Genomic DNA, 23,469 nt, shown 5'->3' with positions numbered 1-23,469 from the left:
GGAGCTCACAACACGCTGCTCACGCGCTGGCTTCTCAGATGCAATCGCATCTAAGGGGTGAGCGAGGGCAGGCAATGAGCCCGAAGGTGTAAACCACCTTTCGTGACGTCACTTCCTGTCGTGACGTCACTTCCAGTGTCAGCGTCCCCCCACTTCTTTTTTTAGGACATGTGCCCTGAGTGTGCACACACTATGAGCCATTCCAATCCTGGAACACACACTCCCCACCCACTCCCTGACTCTGAGGAAATCTTGTTGTAAGTCCCTTACTGAGGGCTAAACCAGCTTTTGAAAATTCTACGACTGGTTTTACGCTTGTAAATAAGAATTTGTGCACGTGGGTGCCAAACGTTCATGTGCAAACAGCTTTATGGATCAGGCCGGGGGTCTGTTCCTGACTTCATTGTTGGCAACATTTGAAAAACAATTCCAGGGACTCTTTGGAGCACAGCCACTTGAACATGTACCACACCCACTGCCTCAAAGCCCTGCCCACTCCTCCCAACTCACAATATTAGCATAAATAAACTCTGTCTACTTATCATAGTGCGGATAATAGGGTCTACTCAAAGAGAGAACTGCAGGGAATTGAGACATGAATTTCAAACTTGAGGCCAAAGTAGCTGAGTTGGAAAAATTCTCCCATTCAGCTGCACTGGAGAATTTTTCCAACTCACCTGCTTTGGCCTGAAGTTTGAAATTTCCTGCAATTCTCTCTGAAATGCAATTGCCGGGACTGTCCCGGGATAGTGAATTACTCAGGATAGTCTCCAACTTGCTGGGACAGTCCCGGCAAAAACGTGACAGTTGGCAGCTCAGTGACCCGGTTCCATTGATGACTTACGAGGGTCAATGTAACTTTGATTGACAGGCTCTCCTTTTGCTGTCTGCATTGATGTTTTAGACCCAACTTACAACAGTGTCTCTGTGTTTGTCTACTAATAGCTTCATACTCTGGCCAATACGCCTAACAATTCATGCGTTCCATCATACACTGGAACCTGCTCATAACGCGGACTTAGCACTCCATCTATTAAAAGATGCAAACGTGTCCTTTTCAGAAAAGTACATTTACATGTGTAGATCTAGTCACGTGTAAACCTTTTCTGGTACTTAAGTGTAATTTACACTTTTTCGCTATTTACCGTTTCCAGATATATAATTACACCTAGGTGTGGACTTACATGCCTATGCCCCTTCAGTTTAGGCCATGGATACATTTAAGACTGAATTTACAAGTGTAAATTACTCCTAGTAAGGTTTCAAAAGTAGGTGGAGATCTTCAAAACCGTTGTGGAGATCTCTAAGGGCCAGATGTAGGTGGCCAAATACTGAGCGGTAATGCAGAAATTCGCAGAAATTCTGCATTACCGACCGGTATTTGGCTGAGAGCAATGTAGGTGAGTTTCAACCTACTTGCAAAATAAGGAATCGCAAAATTGCGATTCCTTATTTTGCTCTTGCATTAAAGGAATCGGAAAGAGTGATTCCTTAAATGCAATGTAAGTAGCACTAACAAAAGTGCACTTCAGCCTTAAGGAATCGCTAAATATCACCAACTTCAAGTTGGTGTTAGGTAGCGATTTCCTTTAAAAAAGCACTTTTTTGCTTTTTTTAAAGTGCCATGTGGCACACATCCATGCCCTTAGGGCATGTATGTGCGCCACATGTGCACACATGCACATTTCAGGGGTGCAACAGGGTGTCCTTTGGTCCTTTGCAGTTCTTGTCTAGTGACAGCCTCTCACATTGGACTCAGAACATCCACTTTGCAGAAGACGTTCCTGCTGCCACTCCAGACCACAAATAATATTAACACAACCAACTAACAGAGATTGTTCTGCCTTGAGAAAGCCCTGGCCCACTGGCCCTTAGGCAAAACACGTGTCGGCTGTTTTTTTGGGGGGATTCATTCAAAATTTAAATCTACATGAATAAAAAGAGCACTAAACCAATCACACATGTCAGTACTTTGGAACAGGTGGTATCTGGGTGAAACCACAGTTTTGATTTGTACCATAGCCCAAATTGGGTCCTGACCAATTGAGTGTGAAACCTGGTAACACCCACCAGCTACAACAACTACTTGTCTAGTGACAGCCTCTCACATTGGACTCCATTTCTAACCCTAATACAGTTCTTGTCTTGTGACAGCGTCGCACGTTGGACTCCACTTGTTACCCTGACTCGGTTCTATTGTATTGATGGCACCAAACATCGGACTTTACTTATAGCACTAACTCAGTTCTCGTTTATTGACAGTCTCACACCCTGGAGTCCACTTGTAATCCTGACTCAGTTTCCATCAGTAGATCGCCTCACACATTGGTATCTAGGTGTAACCCTAACTTGGTTTGCATCTATAGACGGCCTCACACACTCACCGCCACTTGTAACCCTGACTCTGTTTTCATCTGTAGACAGCGTCACAAATTGGACTCTACTTGTAACCCTGTCTTAATGTTTGTGTAGTTACAGCTTCACACACTGGTACTTACTTACAGCCCTTGCTCTGTGCACCAAGTGTACATCTCACACATTGGCCCGCCCACTTTTACCCCTATTGTCATGACTCTATGCCAAACACTGCATAAGCTCAGTGTTTGGTATTCTCTATTTCCCTGACTGTGCCATTCATGGTGCCAGATCTATTCACACATTTCCCTTCTAGACCCCAATGATAACCCATGTGCAGTGCCATTGACGGTGCTCGAAGGACTACCCTGCCTTTGTGTATGATGCCGCCCCGGTCACAAGGTTGAACTTACCTTCCTGCCAACATGAGCTCCCTTTCGTTGGCCTTGGGTCGCACCTTGGTGTAAATGTCCATAGTGAAGAGGGTGCTGGCACTGTTGAAGATGGAGGTGAGTGAGCTCATCAGAGAGGCCAACATGACCGAAAGCATCAGGCCGCGGAGCCCTGCAAACAGAAAAATCTCAGGGTCAGGTGCACATTATTCCCAAAATTTGCTCCAATTTCCATAGGAATTAGGGACCTGCACTGGCTGCCCATGAACGACAGATTTACATGTAAGGTTCCATGCATAGACCATTGTCCACAAAGCCCTTCATGGCAGGGGCCAACCCATTTCAAGAAGAATTTTGCATGGCACACTCCGGGGCGGCATTTTTGGTCGCGATCCCGCAAGATTGGTTGTAGCGAAAAAAATACAGGAAGGGTAGATGGGGTGGAGGGAGGGGAGATTCTCTTTCTGAGCCAGCAAACTATTGAACTCCTTGCCGCTGGAACTACGATCAATATCCATCTTACTCCCTTTTAGAAAGCAGCCAAAAACATGGCTGTTCTCCAACTTAGCTAAGTAAAGAGTGTGTGGTCTCACTCTAGATCCGCTAGTGCTCAGAGACCTTGGCACTTGCACACTCTACATGATAGATACTTACTTAATTACTTACATTATTAATGACATTACCTACTGACCACACTCAGGTCACCAACAGGGTTTAAACAAAACATAATTCGACTTCAATATTTATAGTAAAGGTGATGCAGAGCAGGGGGCATAAAGAGATATGTGTATTTGTTACATCTGTTGTCAATGATAATGGATGCTCGACCTCCCAGTAACATTACCAGGGCACGGTCTTCAGCTGTTTCAGAGTTACCACCTTCCTGAGACCTGAGAGCTACTACCCATCCCTTTCAACAATACATCATTTGTATTACTCCAGCGACAATATCTGACACATAAACTCTCAAGGTCCATACTAGGTGCGTACGGTGCTATTCACACCTGGTGTCAGGCTGTTTCAGAACATGTTAGTAATTCTTATGGCATATGCTTTCTACATCCAGCTCAGGGGGTCTAAAGACATACGACAGAGGGTGTTGGAGTCTGTGAAACAAAGTAGTATAAGACAGATACAACAAGAAGAAAGCATACAACCGGGCCTTCTCGGGAAGGCGCCCAGGATCTGTAAAGATTTGCCCCCAGAAACTAGACTTAATCCCTCTACTGCATCCTTCAAAAAAGAAGTGAAACCTCTTCTCATGGCTAAGTTCACTTGAAAATGGGTTACTGTGATTATACGATTCTATTCTTGATCTATATGGAACTATATATTATTAACTACTTCTCTATGTATCTCCGTTACTGTGATTATACTATGCTCGATTTGTATGGAACTACATATCATTTCCCATATGCCTATGTATCTTTGATATGTCGATTCTATTATCCGTGATTTTTATGGAACTATATGTTATTTACCATATGCCTATATATCTGCGATATTTATATTGTAAATCGCTCTGATACCCGCAAGGGTCTTGTTCGCGCTATATAAAGCTACGTCGAGTCTGAATAGTTCTGGACCTAAGTGTGACTTATTACCCAGGGGAGATGGGGTTAGCGAGCGAAGGAGTTCCATTTTCAGGAATATATGTATGCTGTCAGATACAGGAGGAAGATGGCGAAGCGAGAGCCCCCCTTGGATCCCCTGTACAGTGGTTCACCGTTGCAACTACAGCCGTGTGAAGGGTGTGAAGTAAACACCCGTCCCATTTTCCTGGAGTTTATTTCTGGACAGGCGGTTGTCATATATGCAGGCATAATAAACATGTCTTGACCACCATGAACTGATACTCTGTTCATTTTCTTTAAATTACACATTATTGTTTTGGAAGCCAGTTCACCAACAGTAGGTCCAAGAGTAGTAGGGTGGTCCTCTTCAAGTCTAGGTTTGTTCTAATAGCATAAACCTTTAGGCAAGACCACCTTGTATCGAAGATCTTATTAATTTCTAGATTAACCTGAGACTGTAAAAGGTGGATTTTGTAAGCATTTGAACATCGCAAGGGTCAGAGGGCCCTTGCCGCCCCTCCAGATGGTCAACATACTTATAGTTTTGCTAAGCCTACCTTGAAAAGGTTTATTAGCGGTCAATGTAGTACTTTTTTCTAAGATGGTACTTTGCTTGAGAAGAGCAATGAAGAGCTTTTGTTCACGAAGGTAGATTTAAAAAAGGATTCCCATCTAGGGGCCAGATGTAGGTAGCCAAATACCGACCGGTATTTGGCTTTTGAGATGTAGGTGGTTCAGAATTTACAGAATCGGTATATTTACCGATTCGGTAAATTTACCACTTCGGTATTTTACCGAATCGGTAAATATACCGATTCTGTAAATCCATATGTAGGTGGGACTCTTCAGAGTCCCAAAGGCCCTACAAATTCGGTATTTTAACACCCAATCCAATTGGGTGTTAAAATACCGAATTCAGGTGTGCATGCACATGTGTGCATGCACACCTAGCCATGTGACAGACAGGCATGTCTGTGTGCCACATGGCGCACATGTCTATTTTTGGGGTGCCAGAGGGTGTCAAAGTGACACCCCCTGCACCCTTGCTAAAATCGGTATTTACTACTCCTCACTCTTTACTACTCTCTCTCTACTACTCACTCTACTGCACACTCTCTACTACTCTCTCTCTGCTACTCACTCTCTAATACTCACTCTCTACTACTCACTCTCTACTACTTTCTACTACTTGCTCTCTACTACTCTCTACTTCTCACTCTCTGCTACTCTCTACTACTCACTCTACTACTCACTCTCTACTACTCTCTACTAACTCTCTACTACTCTCTCTCTGCTACTCACTCTCTACTACTCACTCTCTACTACTCTCTACTACTCACTCTCTACTACTCTCTACTACTTACTCTCATCTACTCACTACTACTCACTCTCTGATACTCTCTACTACTCACTCTACTACTCACTCTCTACTACTCCACTACTCTCTACTACTCACTCTCTACTACTCTCTACTACTCACTCTCTACTACTCCACTACTCTCTACTACTCACTCTCTACTACTCTACTACTATCTCTCTACTACACACTCTCTACTGCTCTCTACTACTCAGTCTCTACTACTCACTCTCTACTACTCACTCTCTACTACTCTTGACCACTCACTCTCTACTACACTCTACTACTCACTCTACTACTCACTCTCTACTACTCTCTACTACTCACTCTCTACTATTCACTCTCTACTACTCTTTACTACCCACTCTCTACTACTCACTTTCTATTACTCACTCTACTACTCTCTACTACTCATTCTCTGCTACTCTCTCTACTACTCTCTACTACTCACTCTCTACTCTTTATTACTCACTCTCTACCTCTCTACCTCTCTCTCTACTATTCTCTACCTCTCTACCTCTCTACCTCTACCTCTCTACCTCTACCCCTCTACCTCTACACCACTCTACCTCTCTCTACCTCTCTCTACACGCACACATATGCACATATATATATATGCATATGCATTTATATATCACAAAACACCTCCTTTGCACGAAAGAAGTGGAAGCCACAGCGGGGGAACATCAAGGAGGCCGCTTTATTCAGGAAAATAACACATAGCAGGCAAATGCATTTCGGCATGGAGCCTTCTTCAGTGCCTGGTGAGTATGTCAAGAGGCGTGCACAAATCCCAAAGAAATAAGTCCCGCTCTGTTCTGATAGGTTGAGGCCCAATGACTCCCCCTCCAAGTGGAAACATCAACCTGATTGCTGACCCCTGTGTGGCAATGGACCGCAAGTCCCAGAATGCATTGTTCCGGTACTGGGCGATGCTGGGGTAGGTCACAACCAAATTGCGCAGGCGAGTCAGGGAAAATGGACACGACCTGTATCCTGGTGTGCCTTGTAGAACAAAGCACCCCATCGGGTCCCCACACCGCACCAACCTCCTGTCCGAGAGTCTGTTTGGCGAGGGCAGGACGACAGTGCATCTAGCCCAGTGTGAGGCGCAGTGGCCTCAACATCGCTTCTTTTCTTCTCGGGCGATGAAGGTGGGCTCTGGATGATCCGATACTTCGGCACACATGAAACGAGCAGCCGTAGCCGCCCACGCCAATGAGCACCAGAGCCAACTTGCAGTGCGGGGGCTTCCAAAAGCGTGTCACTGGCAAATACGCTGAAGTAAATCACAAAACACCTCCTTTGCACGAAAGAAGTGGAAGCCACAGCGGGGGAACATCAAGGAGGCCGCTTTATTCAGGAAAATAACACTTAGCAGGCAAATGCATTTCGGCATGGAGCCTTCTTCAGTGCCCGGTGAGTATGTCAAGAGGCGTACACAAATCCCAAAGAAATAAGAAATATATATGTATGTGTATATATATATATATATATATATATATATATATATATATATATACACATACATATATAAACATATATCTAAAATGCATATCTGTATAAATACAAATATAAATGCATGCATACATATATATATATATATGCATACATATGCATGTTATGTACATGAAAGTTTGAAAAACACTAATACAAGCAAAGCTAAACAGCCACCTAATTACAAACAGAATTGCTTTAACTTAAACGAGGGCGAGACCTATTGCATTTTCAATGCTTGTATACTTTGGCTCCATGAAGAAGGCAGGCTTTGCAAACAGAGCAGGCGCAGATGGTGACAAAGGCTGTGCAAACAGAGCAGGTGCAGATGGTGACAAAGGCTTTGCAGACAGAGCAGGTGCAGATGGTGACAAAGGCTTTGCAAACAGAGCGGGTGCAGATGGGGACAAAGGCTTTGCAAACAGAGCAGGTGCAGATGGTGACAAAGGCTTTTCAAACAGAGCAGGTGCAGATGGTGACAAAGGCTTTTCAAACAGAGCAGGTGCAGATGGTGACAAAGGCTTTGCAAACAGAGCGGGCACAGATGGTGACAAAGGCTTTGCAAACAGAGCAGGCGCCGATGGTGACAAAGGCTTTTCAAACAGAGCAGGTGCAGATGGTGACAAAGGCTTTTCAAACAGAGCAGGCGCAGATGGTGACAAAGGCTTTTCAAACAAAGCAGGTGCAGATGGTGACAAAGGCTTTGCAGACAGAGCAGGCGCAGATGGTGACAAAGGCTTTTCAAACAGAGCAGGTGCAGATGGTGATAAAGGCTTTTCATTGCAGAGCAGGTGCAGATGGTGACAAAGGCTTTGCAGACAGAGCAGGCGCAGATGGTGACAAAGGCTTTTCATTGCAGAGCAGGTGCAGATGGTGACAAAGGCTTTTCAAACAGAGCAGGTGCAGATGGTGACAACGGCTTTTCAAACAGAGCAGGCGCAGATGGTGACAAAGGCTTTGCAGACAGAGCAGGTGCAGATGGTGACAAAGGCTTTGCAGACAGAGCAGGTGCAGATGGTGACATAGGCTTTTCAAACAGAGCGGGTGCAGATGGTGACAAAGGCTTTTCAAACAGAGCAGGTGCAGATGGTGACAAAGGCTTTTCAAACAGAGCAGGCGCAGATGGTGACAAAGGCTTTTCAAACAAAGCAGGTGCAGATGGTGACAAAGGCTTTGCAGACAGAGCAGGCGCAGATGGTGACAAAGGCTTTTCAAACAGAGCAGGTGCAGATGGTGACAAAGGCTTTGCAAACAGAGCAGGCGCAGATGGTGATAAAGGCTTTTCATTGCAGAGCAGGTGCAGATGGTGACATAGGCTTTTCAAACAGAGCGGGTGCAGATGGTGACAAAGGCTTTGCAGACAGAGCAGGTGCAGATGGTGACAAAGGCTTTGCAAACAGAGCAGGTGCAGATGGTGACAAAGGCTTTTCAAACAAAGCAGGTGCAGATGGTGACAAAGGCTTTGCAAACAGAGCAGGTGCAGATGGTGACAAAGGCTTTTCAAACAAAGCAGGTGCAGATGTTGACAAAGGCTTTTCAAACAGAGCAGGTGCAGAGGGTGATAAAGGCTTTTCATTGCAGAGCAGGTGCAGATGGTGACAAAGGCTTTGCAGACAGAGCAGGCGCAGATGGTGACAAAGGCTTTTCATTGCAGAGCAGGTGCAGATGGTGACAAAGGCTTTTCAAACAGAGCAGGTGCAGATGGTGACAAAGGCTTTTCAAACAGAGCAGGCGCAGATGGTGACAAAGGCTTTTCAAACAGAGCAGGTGCAGATGGTGATAAAGGCTTTTCATTGCAGAGCAGGTGCAGATGGTGACAAAGGCTTTGCAGACAGAGCAGGCGCAGATGGTGACAAAGGCTTTTCATTGCAGAGCAGGTGCAGATGGTGACAAAGGCTTTTCAAACAGAGCAGGTGCAGATGGTGACAAAGGCTTTTCAAACAGAGCAGGCGCAGATGGTGACAAAGGCTTTTCAAACAAAGCAGGTGCAGATGGTGACAAAGGCTTTGCAGACAGAGCAGGTGCAGATGGTGACATAGGCTTTTCAAACAGAGCGGGTGCAGATGGTGACAAAGGCTTTTCAAACAGAGCAGGTGCAGATGGTGACAAAGGCTTTTCAAACAGAGCAGGCGCAGATGGTGACAAAGGCTTTTCAAACAAAGCAGGTGCAGATGGTGACAAAGGCTTTGCAGACAGAGCAGGCGCAGATGGTGACAAAGGCTTTTCAAACAGAGCAGGTGCAGATGGTGACAAAGGCTTTGCAAACAGAGCAGGCGCAGATGGTGATAAAGGCTTTTCATTGCAGAGCAGGTGCAGATGGTGACATAGGCTTTTCAAACAGAGCGGGTGCAGATGGTGACAAAGGCTTTGCAGACAGAGCAGGTGCAGATGGTGACAAAGGCTTTGCAAACCGAGCAGGTGCAGATGGTGACAAAGGTTTTTCAAACAAAGCAGGTGCAGATGGTGACAAAGGCTTTGCAAACAGAGCAGGTGCAGATGGTGACAAAGGCTTTTCAAACAAAGCAGGTGCAGATGGTGACAAAGGCTTTGCAAACAGAGCAGGTGCAGATGGTGACAAAGGCTTTGCAAACAGAGCAGGTGCAGTTGGTGACAAAGGCTTTGCAAACAGAGCAGGTGCAGATGGTGACAAAGGCTTTGCAAACAGAGCAGGTGCAGATGGTGACAAAGGCTTTGCAAACAGAGCAGGTGCAGATGGTGACAAAGGCTTTGCAAACAGAGCGGGCACAGATGGTGACAAAGGCTTTGCAAACAGAGCGGGCGCAGATGGCGACAAAGGCTTTGCAAACAGAGCGGGCACAGATGGTGACAAAGGCTTTGCAAACAGAGCAGGTGCAGATGGTGACAAAGGCTTTGCAAACAGAGCGGGCACAGATGGTGACAAAGGCTTTGCAAACAGAGCGGGCGCAGATGGTGACAAAGGCTTTGCAAACAGAGCAGGCACAGATGGTGACAAAGGCTTTGCAAACAGAGCAGGTGCAGATGGTGACAAAGGCTTTGCAAACAGAGCGGGCACAGATGGTGACAAAGGCTTTGCAAACAGAGCAGGTGCAGATGGTGACATAGGCTTTGCAAACAGAGGAGGCGCAGATGGTGACAAAGGCTTTGCAAACAGAGTGGCCGCAGATGGTGACAAAGGCTTTGCAAACAGAGCAGGCGCAGATGGTGACAAAGGCTTTGCAAACAGAGCAGGTGCAGATGGTGACAAAGGCTTTTCAAACAAAGCAGGTGCAGATGGTGACAAAGGCTTTGCAAACAGAGCAGGTGCAGATGGTGACAAAGGCTTTGCAAACAGAGCAGGTGCAGTTGGTGACAAAGGCTTTGCAAACAGAGCAGGTGCAGATGGTGACAAAGGCTTTGCAAACAGAGCGGGCACAGATGGTGACAAAGGCTTTGCAAACAGAGCAGGTGCAGATGGTGACAAAGGCTTTGCAAACAGAGCGGGCACAGATGGTGACAAAGGCTTTGCAAACAGAGCGGGCGCAGATGGTGACAAAGGCTTTGCAAACAGAGCGGGCACAGATGGTGACAAAGGCTTTGCAAACAGAGCAGGTGCAGATGGTGACAAAGGCTTTGCAAACAGAGCGGGCACAGATGGTGACAAAGGCTTTGCAAACAGAGCAGGTGCAGATGGTGACATAGGCTTTGCAAACAGAGGAGGCGCAGATGGTGACAAAGGCTTTGCAAACAGAGTGGCCGCAGATGGTGACAAAGGCTTTGCAAACAGAGCAGGCGCAGATGGTGACAAAGGCTTTGCAAACAGAGCGGGTGCAGATGGCGACAAAGGCTTTGCAAACAGTGGGCGCAGATGGTAACAAAGGCTTTTCAAACAGAGCAGGTGCAGATGGTGACATAGGCTTTGCAAACAGAGGAGGCGCAGATGGTGACAAAGGCTTTGCAAACAGAGTGGCCGCAGATGGTGACAAAGGCTTTGCAAACAGAGCAGGTGCAGATGGTGACAAAGGCTTTGCAAACAGAGCAGGTGCAGATGGTGACAAAGGCTTTGCAAAAAGAGCGGGCACAGATGGTGACAAAGGCTTTGCAAACAGAGCAGGCGCAGATGGTGACAAAGGCTTTGCAAACAGAGCAGGTGCAGATGGTGACAAAGGCTTTGCAAACAGAGCGGGCACAGATGGTGACAAAGGCTTTGCAAACAGAGCGGGCGCAGATGGTGACAAAGGCTTTGCAAACAGAGCAGGCACAGATGGTGACAAAGGCTTTGCAAACAGAGCAGGTGCAGATGGTGACAAAGGCTTTGCAAACAGAGCGGGCACAGATGGTGACAAAGGCTTTGCAAACAGAGCAGGTGCAGATGGTGACATAGGCTTTGCAAACAGAGGAGGCGCAGATGGTGACAAAGGCTTTGCAAACAGAGTGGCCGCAGATGGTGACAAAGGCTTTGCAAACAGAGCAGGCGCAGATGGTGACAAAGGCTTTGCAGACAGAGCAGGTGCAGATGGTGACAAAGGCTTTTCAAACAAAGCAGGTGCAGATGGTGACAAAGGCTTTGCAAACAGAGCAGGTGCAGATGGTGACAAAGGCTTTGCAAACAGAGCAGGTGCAGTTGGTGACAAAGGCTTTGCAAACAGAGCGGGCACGGATGGTGACAAAGGCTTTGCAAACAGAGCAGGTGCAGATGGTGACAAAGGCTTTGCAAACAGAGCGGGCACAGATGGTGACAAAGGCTTTGCAAACAGAGCGGGCGCAGATGGTGACAAAGGCTTTGCAAACAGAGCGGGCACAGATGGTGACAAAGGCTTTGCAAACAGAGCAGGTGCAGATGGTGACAAAGGCTTTGCAAACAGAGCGGGCACAGATGGTGACAAAGGCTTTGCAAACAGAGCAGGTGCAGATGGTGACATAGGCTTTGCAAACAGAGGAGGCGCAGATGGTGACAAAGGCTTTGCAAACAGAGTGGCCGCAGATGGTGACAAAGGCTTTGCAAACAGAGCAGGCGCAGATGGTGACAAAGGCTTTGCAAACAGAGCGGGTGCAGATGGCGACAAAGGCTTTGCAAACAGTGGGCGCAGATGGTGACAAAGGCTTTTCAAACAGAGCAGGTGCAGATGGTGACATAGGCTTTGCAAACAGAGGAGGCGCAGATGGTGACAAAGGCTTTGCAAACAGAGTGGCCGCAGATGGTGACAAAGGCTTTGCAAACAGAGCAGGCGCAGATGGTGACAAAGGCTTTGCAGACAGAGCAGGTGCAGATGGTGACAAAGGCTTTGCAAACAGAGCAGGTGCAGATGGTGACAAAGGCTTTGCAAACAGAGCGGGCACAGATGGTGACAAAGGCTTTGCAAACAGAGCAGGTGCAGATGGTGACATAGGCTTTGCAAACAGAGGAGGCGCAGATGGTGACAAAGGCTTTGCAAACAGAGTGGCCGCAGATGGTGACAAAGGCTTTGCAAACAGAGCAGGCGCAGATGGTGACAAAGGCTTTGCAAACAGAGCGGGTGCAGATGGCGACAAAGGCTTTGCAAACAGTGGGCGCAGATGGTGACAAAGGCTTTTCAAACAGAGCAGGTGCAGATGGTGACATAGGCTTTGCAAACAGAGGAGGCGCAGATGGTGACAAAGGCTTTGCAAACAGAGTGGCCGCAGATGGTGACAAAGGCTTTGCAAACAGAGCAGGCGCAGATGGTGACAAAGGCTTTGCAAACAGAGCGGGTGCAGATGGCGACAAAGGCTTTGCAAACAGTGGGCGCAGATGGCTACAAAGGCTTTGCAAACAGAGTGTGCTCAGACAGTAACAATGGCTTTGCAAACTGATTATACGCAGATGGTGACAAAGGCGAAACACGGCGCTCTTACCATCTGGCATCAAATCCACAACCATTTTAGGGTAGGCGATGTTGGTACAGCCCACTTCCGTGTCACAAATCCTCTTACATTCCTCTGGAAGAACACAGAGGATCTCATCTGAGGGAAGCAAAGGAGAGGAAAGAGATATTCACACTCAGAAAGCAGACGTGTGCACTGAGAGGGTATATAGATAGTGTGTGCTATTGGCCTGGCCAATATTTATAAGCAATGTTTATTTCCAACATGTCTATGTGAAGTGGTAAAGCCGAGAGTAGATGTCAAGTGTCCCAGTTCCATGGGTGAAACCTACCCTGGGGTCTACACCTGGTTCTCAGTGATGTCCCCAACTTGTTAGTGGTCCTAAGGTTTTTGTCTTATTACAGCAGTCACTACCTAAATTGAAACAGCTCCTAATGCCCCCAATACCTTTATATAATGAGGAAAACACCCAAGTAAATGCAAGACCTTTCCTTTATGTCCTGGGCAGATGTTGGTCACTGGGCAGTGTCCCTGGAGGATGCTGTTTCCCATTGGTGTTTCAGGGCCTGTTTGCAGTGCACAAACATCACTAGTGCACTGGGCAGTGTACATACTTCAGTGTGCACTGGGCCTGTGTGGAGTGTACACAATCCGATGTACACTGTGTATGTGTGTGGTGTACTTACTTCACTTTAGTGAGTATGTATTGGGCCTGTGTGCACTGTGCATACTCCAGTGTGCACTGTGCCTATGTGCAGAGTACATACTTCACTGAGCACTGTACCTGTGTGCAGTGTTCATACCTCACTGTGCACTGTACCTGTGTGCAGTGTACATACTTCACTGTTCACTGTACCTGTCTGCAGTGTACATTCTTCAATGTGCACTGTGCCTGTGTGTAGTGTTCATACCTCACTGTGCATTGTATCTGTGAAAAGTGTACATACTTGAGGGTCGACTTTGTCTTTGTGCAGTGTGCATACGTTAGTGTGCATTGTGCCTGTAGGTACTGTACATACTTCACTGGACGATGTGCTGTGAGCAGTGTACATACTTCAGTGCGCACTGGGCCTGTGTGCAGTGTCCATACTCAGTTTGCACTGTACCTGTGTGCAGTGCAATTCTCAGTGGGGCCTGTATGCAGCGTATATACTTCAGTGTACACTGTGCCTGTGTGCAGTGTACATACTCTGTGTGCACTGTGCCTGTGTGCAATGTACATACTCAGTGTGCACTGGACCTGTGTGAAGTGTACATACTCAGTGTGCTCTGTGCCTGTGTGCAGTGTACATACTCAGTGTGGGATGTATGTCAGTACAACGCGATCGTTTAGATCGCGGTACTTGACAACGCTGCCATTACAACGCAAGTCGTTACAACGACTTGCGTTGGAGGGCGCGGATTGTGGAATATTATAATTTTATATTCCAACACCAGTCCACGTAACAGTAGGGAAGGTGTTGGAATATAAAATTACAATATTCCTTAACCAACAGCGCCATCCAGCGCAAGTCGTAGTAACGACTTGCATTGTAATGGCAGCGTTGTTAAGGTAGTGCAGTGTAAACACCGCGTTGTAAATGATGTTCCCCCTCAGTGTGCACTGTGCCTGTGTGCAGTGTACATACTCAGCGTGTGCTGTGCCTGTGTGAAGTGTACATACTCAGTGTGCACTGCACCTGTGTGCAGTGTACATACTCAGTGTGCACTGGACCTGTGTGAAGTGTACATACTCAGTGTGCACTGTGCCTGTGTGAAGTGTACATACTCAGTGCGTACTGCACCTGTGTGCAGTGTACATACTCAGTGTGCACTGGACCTGTATGAAGTGTACATACTCAGTATGCTCTGTGCCTGTGTGCAGAGCACATACTTCAGTACGCATGGGGCCTGCGTGCAGTGTTCATACTCAGTTTGCACTGTGCCTGTGTGAAGTGTACATACTCAGTGTGCACTGTGTCTGTGTGCAGTGTACATACTCAGTGTGCACTGGACCTATTTGCAGTGTACATCCTTCACTGTGCACTGGACCTGAGTGCACTGTACGTATGCAGTGGACCTGTGTGCAGTGTACATACTCAGTGTGCACTTTGCCTGCATGCAGTGTACATACTCAGTGTGCACTGTGCCTGTGTGCAGTGTACATACTCAGTGTGCACTGGACCTGTGTGAAGTGTACATACTCAGTGTGCACTGGACCTGTGTGCAGTGTACGTACTCATTGTGCACTGTGCCTGTGTGCAGTGTACATAGTCAATGTGCACTGTGCCTGTGTGCAGTGTACATACTCAGTGTGCACTGCGCCTGTGTGTAGTGTACATACTCAGTGTGCACTGGCCGTGTGTGAAGTGTACATACTCAGTGTGCACTGTGCCTGTGTGCAGTGTACATACTCAGTGTGCACTGCGCCTGTGTGCAGTGTACATACTCAGAGTGCACTGTGCCTGTGTGCCGTGTACATACTCAGTGTGCACTGTGCCTGTGTGCAGTGTGCATACTCAGTGTGCACTGTGCCTGTGTGCAGTGTACATACTCAGTGTGCACTGTGCCTGTGTGCAGTGTACATACTCAGTGTGCACTGCGTCTGTGTGTAGTGTACATACTCAGTGTGCACTGGCCGTGTGTGAAGTGTACATACTCAGTGTGCACTGTGCCTGTGTGCAGTGTACATACTCAGTGTGCTCTGTGCCTTTGTGCAGTGTACATACTCAGTGTGCACTGTGCCTGTGTGCAGTGTACATACTCAGTGTGCACTGTGCCTGTGTGCAGTGTACATACTCAGTGTGCACTGTCCCTGTGTGCAGTGTACATACTCAGTGTGCACTGGACCTGTGTGCAGTGTTCATACTCAGTGTGCACTGGACCTGTGTGCAGTGTTCATACTCAGTGTGCACTGTGTCTGTGTGAAGTGTACATACTCAGTGTGCACTGGACCTGTGTGCAGTGTACATACTCAGTGTGCACTGTGCCTGTGTGCAGTGTACATACTCAGTGTGCTCTGTGCCTGTGTGTAGAGTACATACTTAGCGTGCACTGTGCCTGTGTGAAGTGTACATACTCAGTGTGCACTGGCCCTGTGTGCAGTGTACATACTCAGTGTGCACTGTGCCTGTGTGCAGTGTACATACTCAGTGTGCTCTGTGCCTGTGTGCAGTGTACATACTCAGTGTGCACTGTGCCTGTGTGCAGTGTACATACTCAGTGTGCACTGTGCCTGTGTGCAGTGTACATACTCAGTGTGCTCTGTGCCTGTGTGTAGAGTACATACTTAGCGTGCACTGTGCCTGTGTGAAGTGTACATACTCAGTGTGCACTGGCCCTGTGTGCAGTGAACATTCTCAGTGTGCACTGGACCTGTGTGCAGTGTTCATACTCAGTGTGCACTGGACCTGTGTGCAGTGTTCATACTCAGTGTGCACTGTGCCTGTGTGAAGTGTACATACTCAGTGTGCACTGGACCTGTGTGCAGTGTACATACTCAGTGTGCACTGTGCCTGTGTGCAGCGTACCTACTCAGTGTGCACAGTGCCTGTGTGAAGTGTACATACTCAGTGTGCACTGGACCTGAGTGAAGTGTACATACTCAGTGTGCACTGGCCCTGTGTGAAGTGTACATACTCAGTGTGCACTGGCCCGGTGTGAAGTGTTCATACTCAGTGTGCACTGTGCCTGTGTGAAGTGTACATACTCACTGTGCACTGGACCTGTGTGCAGTGTACATACTCAGTGTGCACTGTGCCTGTATGAAGTGTACATCCTTCAGTGTGTACTGTGCCTGTGTGCAGTGTTCATACTCAGTGTGCACTGGCCCTGTGTGAAGTGTTCATACTCAGTGTGCACTGGCCCTGTGTGAAGTGTTCATACTCAGTGTGCACTGTGCCTGTGTGCAGTGTTCATACTCAGTGTGCACTGGCCCTGTGTGAAGTGTTCATACTCAGTGTGCACTGCGCCTGTGTGCAGTGTTCATATTCAGTGTGCACTGGCCCTGTGTGAAGTGTTCATACTCAGTGTGCACTGTGCCTGTGTGAAGTGTACATACTCAGTGTGCACTGGACCTGTGTGCAGTGTACATACTCAGTGTGCACTGTGCCTGTGTGAAGTGTACATCCTTCAGTGTGCACTGTGCCTGTGTGCAGTGTTCATACTCAGTGTGCACTGGCCCTGTGTGAAGTGTACATACTCAGTGTGCACTGGCCCTGTGTGAAGTGTTCATACTCAGTGTGCACTGTGCCTGTGTGCAGTGTTCATACTCAGTGTGCACTGGCCCTGTGTGAAGTGTTCATACTCAGTGTGCACTGTGCCTGTGTGCAGTGTTCATACTCAGTGTGCACTGGCCCTGTGTGAAGTGTTCATACTCAGTGTGCATTGTGCCTGTGTGAAGTGTACATACTCAGTGTGCACTGGACCTGTGTGCAGTGTACATACTCAGTGTGCACTGTGCCTGTGTGAAGTGTACATCCTTCAGTGTGCACTGTGCCGTGTGCAGTGTACATACTCAGTGTGCACTGTGCCTGTGTGCAGTGTTCATACTCAGTGTGCACTGCGCCTGTGTGCAGTGTTCATACTCAGTGTGCACTGGCCCTGTGTGAAGTGTTCATACTCAGTGTGCACTGTGCCTGTGTGAAGTGTACATCCTTCAGTGTGCACTGTGCCTGTGTGAAGTGTACATCCTTCAGTGTGCACTGTGCCTGTGTGCAGTGTTCATACTCAGTGTGCACTGGCCCTGTGTGAAGTGTACATACTCAGTGTGCACTGGCCCTGTGTGAAGTGTTCATACTCAGTGTGCACTGTGCCTGTGTGCAGTGTTCATACTCAGTGTGCACTGGCCCTGTGTGAAATGTTCATACTCAGTGTGCACTGTGCCTGTGTGAAGTGTACATACTCAGTGTGCACTGTGCCTGTGTGCAGTGTTCATACTCAGTGTGCACTGGCCCTGTGTGAAGTGTTCATACTCAGTGTGCACTGTGCCTGTGTGCAGTGTTCATACTCAGTGTGCACTGGCCCTGTGTGAAGTGTTCATACTCAGTGTGCACTGTGCCTGTGTGAAGTGTACATACTCAGTGTGCACTGGACCTGTGTGCAGTGTACATACTCAGTGTGCACTGTGCCTGTGTGAAGTGTACATCCTTCAGTGCACTGTGCCTGTGTGAAGTGTACATCCTTCAGTGTGCACTGTGCCTGTGTGCAGTGTTCATACTCAGTGTGCACTGTGCCTGTGTGAAGTGTACATACTCAGTGTGCACTGGACCTGTGTGCAGTGTACATCCTTCAGTGTGCACTGTGCCTTTGTGCAGTGTACATACTCAGTGTGCACTGCGCCTGTGTGCAGTGTTCATACTCCGTGTGCACAGTGCCTGTGTGCAGTGTACATACTCAGTGTGCACTGCGCCTGTGTGCAGTGTGCATGCTCAGTGTGCACTGTGCCTGTGTGCAGTGTGCATGCTCAGTGTGCACTGCGCCTGTGTGCAGTGTACATCCTTCAGTGTGCACTGCACCTGTGTGCAGTATACATACTCAGTGTGCACTGTGCATGTGTGCAGTGTACATACTCAGTGTGCACTGTGCCTGTGTGCAGTGTTCATATTCAGTGTGCACTGTGCCTGTGTGCAGTGTACATACTCAATGTGCACTGTGCCTGTATGCAGTGTTTATACTCAGTGTGCACTGCGCCTGTGTGCAGTGTTCATACTCAGTGTGCACTGTGCCTGTGTGCAGTGTACATACTCAGTGCGCACTGCACCTGTGTGCAGTGTACATACTCAGTGTGCACTGTGCCTGTATGCAGTGTTTATACTCAGTGTGCACTGTGCATGTGTGCAGTGTACATACTCAGTGTGCACTGTGCCTGTATGCAGTGTTTATACTCAGTGTGCTCTGTGCATGTGTGCAGTGTACATACTCAGTGTGCACTGTGCATGTGTGCAGTGTACATACTCAGTGTGCACTGTGCCTGTGTGCAGTGTTTATACTCAGTGTGCACTGCGCCTGTGCATCATACTGTACCTGTGTAGAGGATGCGGCTGATCATCCCGGGGAAGACCATGAGGAACATGGGCAGCAGCTTGAGGTACCCGCACAGGATGCAGCCCGCCTTCACGTGAGACATGTTCTTGGCAGAGAGACAACGCTGCACAATCACCTGTCACGAGACAAACAGAGCAGTCAGGAGGCCGGAGGCCGGGCATCCAGCAGAGGGCGCAGGAGAGCACACAGGCGGGCAGCTAAACAATAAACCAGTCCGGCCCCTCCACATAGACCACCCCATCCCCACCTAACTTCCATAGGATATGTACGTATTTTTTATTTATGGGTTTTGTATAGCGCCTGAATCACCCCCGGAGGGGTATCTTTGCGCTTTGGACGGAGCTGCTGGCGGGCTGATGAGAAATGTTAAAACAGGGTGGTCTTAAGAAGTTTCCTAAAGCGCGAATAGTCAGGGCATTGCCTCAGGTGTGTGGGAAGCTGGTTCCAGTACAGGGGAGCGAGGTAGGAAAAGATTCCCCACCTAGTCTTGTTTTCCTAACCCTGGGGACCTGGAGAAGTGATCTGTTGCCTGACCTAAGAGTCCTAGAGGGGGCGGAAGGCATCAGTTTCCTGGAATTGTAGAGAGGACCTTTATTATGCAGGCCTTTAGCCCCTTCGCTGCTTCTGTCGGCCAACGGTCATCGCGAGCACTACCTCCATAGTGCTGCGCGCGTCCGTTGGCCGACGCGGTCCCGCCCACCCAATTAAACCGCCGCACCAACCGCGGTTAAGTGGTTATAGACAATGCAGCAGACCTTGAATTTGACACGCTTGGGGATTGGGCACCAGTCGAGCTTGTAGGGCAGGGGAAGGGAAGGGGTTTTGAACAGAGAATTTGTGACAAGTCGCGCAGCGGTATTCTGGACAACCTGCAACCTGCTGAATGATGACTCATTCGCAGAGACCAGGAGAGCATTACAGTAATTGAGACGGCTCATAACCATGGTCTGAATTAGAGTTTTTCGGGTATAGTCTCGCAGGAAAGGAAAGACTCGTTGTAGCAAGCCCAACACATTGAAGCAGGTGCTGGCAGTGTGGGCAGCATGCTCCTTTAATGTTAAGGCTCGATCAAGGGGAATGCCCAAGTTTTTGACTAGGGCTTTAGGGTTAGGAGTGGTGCCGAGAGCTGCCGGTCACCAATCTGGGGACCATAGAAGAGGGGAGTCTCCAAAAAGCATTATCTCCGTCTTTCCTGCGTTGAGTTGGAGAAAATTACTTTTCATCCAATCTGCAATTGCAGTCATTCCTTCAGAAAAGGTGGACAAAGCCGACGAGGAGGATTTGTTGAAGGAAAAGAGGAGCTGGGTGTCATCAGCAAAAGAGATGGGCAGGAAGCCATGGGACCTGAGGAGGTTGGCCAAGGGGGCAATATAGATGTTGAACAATGTAGGGCTCAAACATGAGTCCCTGAGGGACGCCCTTGGTCAGTTCCATCGTCTTAGACCGAAAAGGTACTAGATTAATGGTCTGAGTGCGGGAGGACAGGAAGCTAGTCATCCACTGAAGGGCAGTCCTCTAAGTCCAAAGATATACGTGGGTTCACCTGTGGCCAGGGGACCTAATGTATGGAGGGTTATGGGCCGCCAGCTTCCCCTGGTGGGTAGTAAAATATAGCCGTGCATTGGATCTCACACACCCTGGGCACCGGTAAAACTGCACCTGCTGCACTCATTATTGCTGCTCTCCTGGAATTCTTCTCTCAAACCGTGTAGAACATGTCAACAAGTTGATAGACCCAGGCCTGAAATGGAGGGTGAACATGAGTGGAGGGCGCCCCCTATCGTGTGAGAGAAGGGGTACCACACCTTTTAGGCTGATTGAGGAGCAAGTGAACTGTGCGAGCCAGTTCAGAGCAGTCCTTCCCAAAGAATGCAGGTCTGGCAAGTTCACAATACGCTTACATGTGACACTTCCCTCGACATATAACGCGTGTGGGCCTCACGTGTGACACTTAATTGAGTGGCTCTTCTTCACAAGTAGTCAAACTGAACATAAAACAGGTGTAAGACTGACATTTCTAGCAAAGAGCTTCCCTTTCGTGCAAGTAACTGCAGTTCTGTTCACAACAAAGCACCCCAAAGAAAATCACAAGTACCAGAATGCAACAGGAAAACATTATACTAGATAAACCAGTCCCTTATGACATGGTAGGTATATCATGGGACAGGTTCAGGTGTAATGAGAAGTTCTTTGCCACTGTGTCTTAGCCTCTGCCGTGCTGGTCCTGCTAATACTTTGGGTCCCTGGTTACAGCTAGTAAACCTCTTCGGGTAGGTAGGGGTGCACTTGTAATAACCCTGGCAAGCAGCGTTTTCCCCAAACTGAGGAAGGTTGAGTCAATTACTGCACAACTTCTCTCTGTTGGAAGTAAAAAGCTGCAGTTCAAGTGTTCATTGACCGCTCGCAGGTGGCCATGAATCAAGCCAAGTCAATTAATGTCATCGTCATCTCACAACTTTTCACATTAATCAACATTCAATCCACCAGGGTCATCATAAATCAAGTCATCAATGCTAAGTCATTAATCTTTGGCTTTGCAAATAAGACCATACAGACTTTAGGAGCTGAAGCTGCTTTACCACTGTCTACCCATAGTGTGTTAGGCTGGACTCGCTACCTTGTGTGTCCCAGGAGCCCTGTCATCCGGCGTTCATGGGCTGTGAGTGCTGTGTTCCATGTGATTCCCCCCGTTAGTGGTCTTACCCTGCCATAAGGCATCCCAAGACAAGTCCACTATATTTGCCACCTTTCTATGACTGGGTGCGTCCTTAAGCTGATCGTTATTGAGACCAACCAGAACTCAGCTGCTCCATGCTGCTACCGTACTGTGACGTTGATGTGTGTGTTGCTTTTTTCCGTCACCTCCCTTCTTTGTCTTGCTTTTCCCTTTCTTGTTTTTTAGGTCGAGCCTAGGCAGAGCATGCGCTGTCTCTTCGAGACATGCTGTATTCACTCTGTGGGCTTACAGCCCACCTACTGCTTTTCATTTGTTTGTTTCAGTGCCCTTTAAAGAATTTTGCTTCAAAGTGTTTTTTTTTCCTATTCATCCCTTCCTTTTCATTGTTTGTTCCCTCCCATGGTGCAGGCCTCCATTACTTGTACCATTCCACTTGTCCCATTATAGTTACTGGCAAAGGGACTTTTTTTATCTGAAAAAGCATTTCATACGAGTGTTCGTGTTTTGATTAGCTCTCACTTTCACTCATGTCTGTTATTTTCCCTCTGCCCCCAACCAGTCCGTGCTAGTTTCTTCTCCTCCCCCACCCTGCTCATGCATGTCGATCTGCAGGCAAGCTGAAGTAGCGCAACCTGGCTAGTGGCAGAAACAAGAGTGTCCTGATGGAGCAGCTCAAGAAAGTGAGAGACCTCATAATGGACATAACCTTGTAAAGGTCTTAAATCGCATTCATGTCGTGCTTAAGCAAAGCACATTTATTTTTACGTTTCAATGTTTGGATTTAAGCAGTCTTTTCAGCACTGCAACTAGTGTTGTGCATATGTCAGGCATTGGTGATTTCTTGCGGTGAGTTCGGGGCCCTTTAGGGGCGGTTTTCTTTTGCCTCTTGGCAGCGCCCATTGTTGCTTCTACCTCTGTGTGTTTTGGGTGTGCCTGGCATGGCACGAGCAGGGTTGAGAAATTGAGCAGAATGTGTTTTTGCTGAGGCCAAATCTGGAGGTTCCATTCTTTCTAGAAGGGTGATCTGGCACGCATCACACTATCGTAGGGTTTGAAATTAGGTGGGTCTGCGCAGCCAGTCCACATCCAAAATATTGGGTGGTTGTTAAAACACTTTCTTGTTCAAGTGTTGGCATTGCTCTTCCTCCACTCACCCTAGCTTAACCATGGCACGGCCACAGAGGATCGGAGGGGATGTTGTCACATTGCTTACCCTTTTCATTCTCCAGAGTTTCTTTGAACTTGCACATCTTAAAATGCACACTCATGAAGTTAGTAATGGCTTGTGTAGCAGCTGTAGATCCAATGGTTGTGGCATAACTGCTAGAGAAGCCTACTTTAAAGCTTGGGAATCAGGTTCTAGTCTTGTTGGGAGGCTCAACATCCTGTGATTCTGTAATGCCGCTTGGGAAATAAGCTCATGCTACATTTTGTGTGTCTTGTAAATGGGGGATCCTATGGCGTACTAAACCCTGTTGAGCCAAACGGAGCAGGTCCAATATCAGCGTTCCAGTGGTATTTTAACCCATTCAAAAGCATTTGGCAGCTGCAAGCAGACATACTTGGCTTGGCTTAATGGAGACCCCATCATAGTTCAGTTTGTAGTATGAGGTCAGGGCCATCTTTGAATGTATAAGGTTGCAATACAATTTTCTAGTAAAGAGTATGTCAAGTCCTCTTCTGCATTGTGGACTGGACGTGGGTGCTGGTATATGAAAAATAGCGCAAATATATCATCGCTTTGGGTTCTCTTTACCATACCTAAATTGAATCATTTTCTTCGGTATTGGT

At 47.8% G+C, this 23,469-nt stretch overlaps 1 protein-coding gene across 2 annotated transcripts in view; it reads right to left on the bottom strand.

The window, feature by feature from the left end:
• The window catches only part of SLC5A1 (solute carrier family 5 member 1), a 273,512-nt gene that overhangs the window by 28,422 nt on the left and 221,621 nt on the right, over positions 1 to 23,469 (bottom strand). For both annotated transcript variants that reach the window (XM_078667750.1, XM_078667751.1), the window contains exons 9-11: positions 18,981 to 19,116; positions 13,008 to 13,115; positions 2,769 to 2,919 (exon numbers count right to left, since the gene is read on the bottom strand). In XM_078667750.1, coding sequence (XP_078523876.1) covers positions 2,769 to 2,919; positions 13,008 to 13,115; positions 18,981 to 19,116 — 395 coding nt within the window. The remainder of the gene's footprint in view (positions 1 to 2,768; positions 2,920 to 13,007; positions 13,116 to 18,980; positions 19,117 to 23,469) is intronic.

Source organism: Lissotriton helveticus, chromosome 11 (assembly GCF_964261635.1).
Source record: "Lissotriton helveticus chromosome 11, aLisHel1.1, whole genome shotgun sequence".
Taxonomy (NCBI): Eukaryota; Metazoa; Chordata; class Amphibia; order Caudata; family Salamandridae; genus Lissotriton; species Lissotriton helveticus.
Note: the sequence above shows the minus strand (reverse complement) of the source record. Positions and strands in the feature narration are given on the sequence as shown.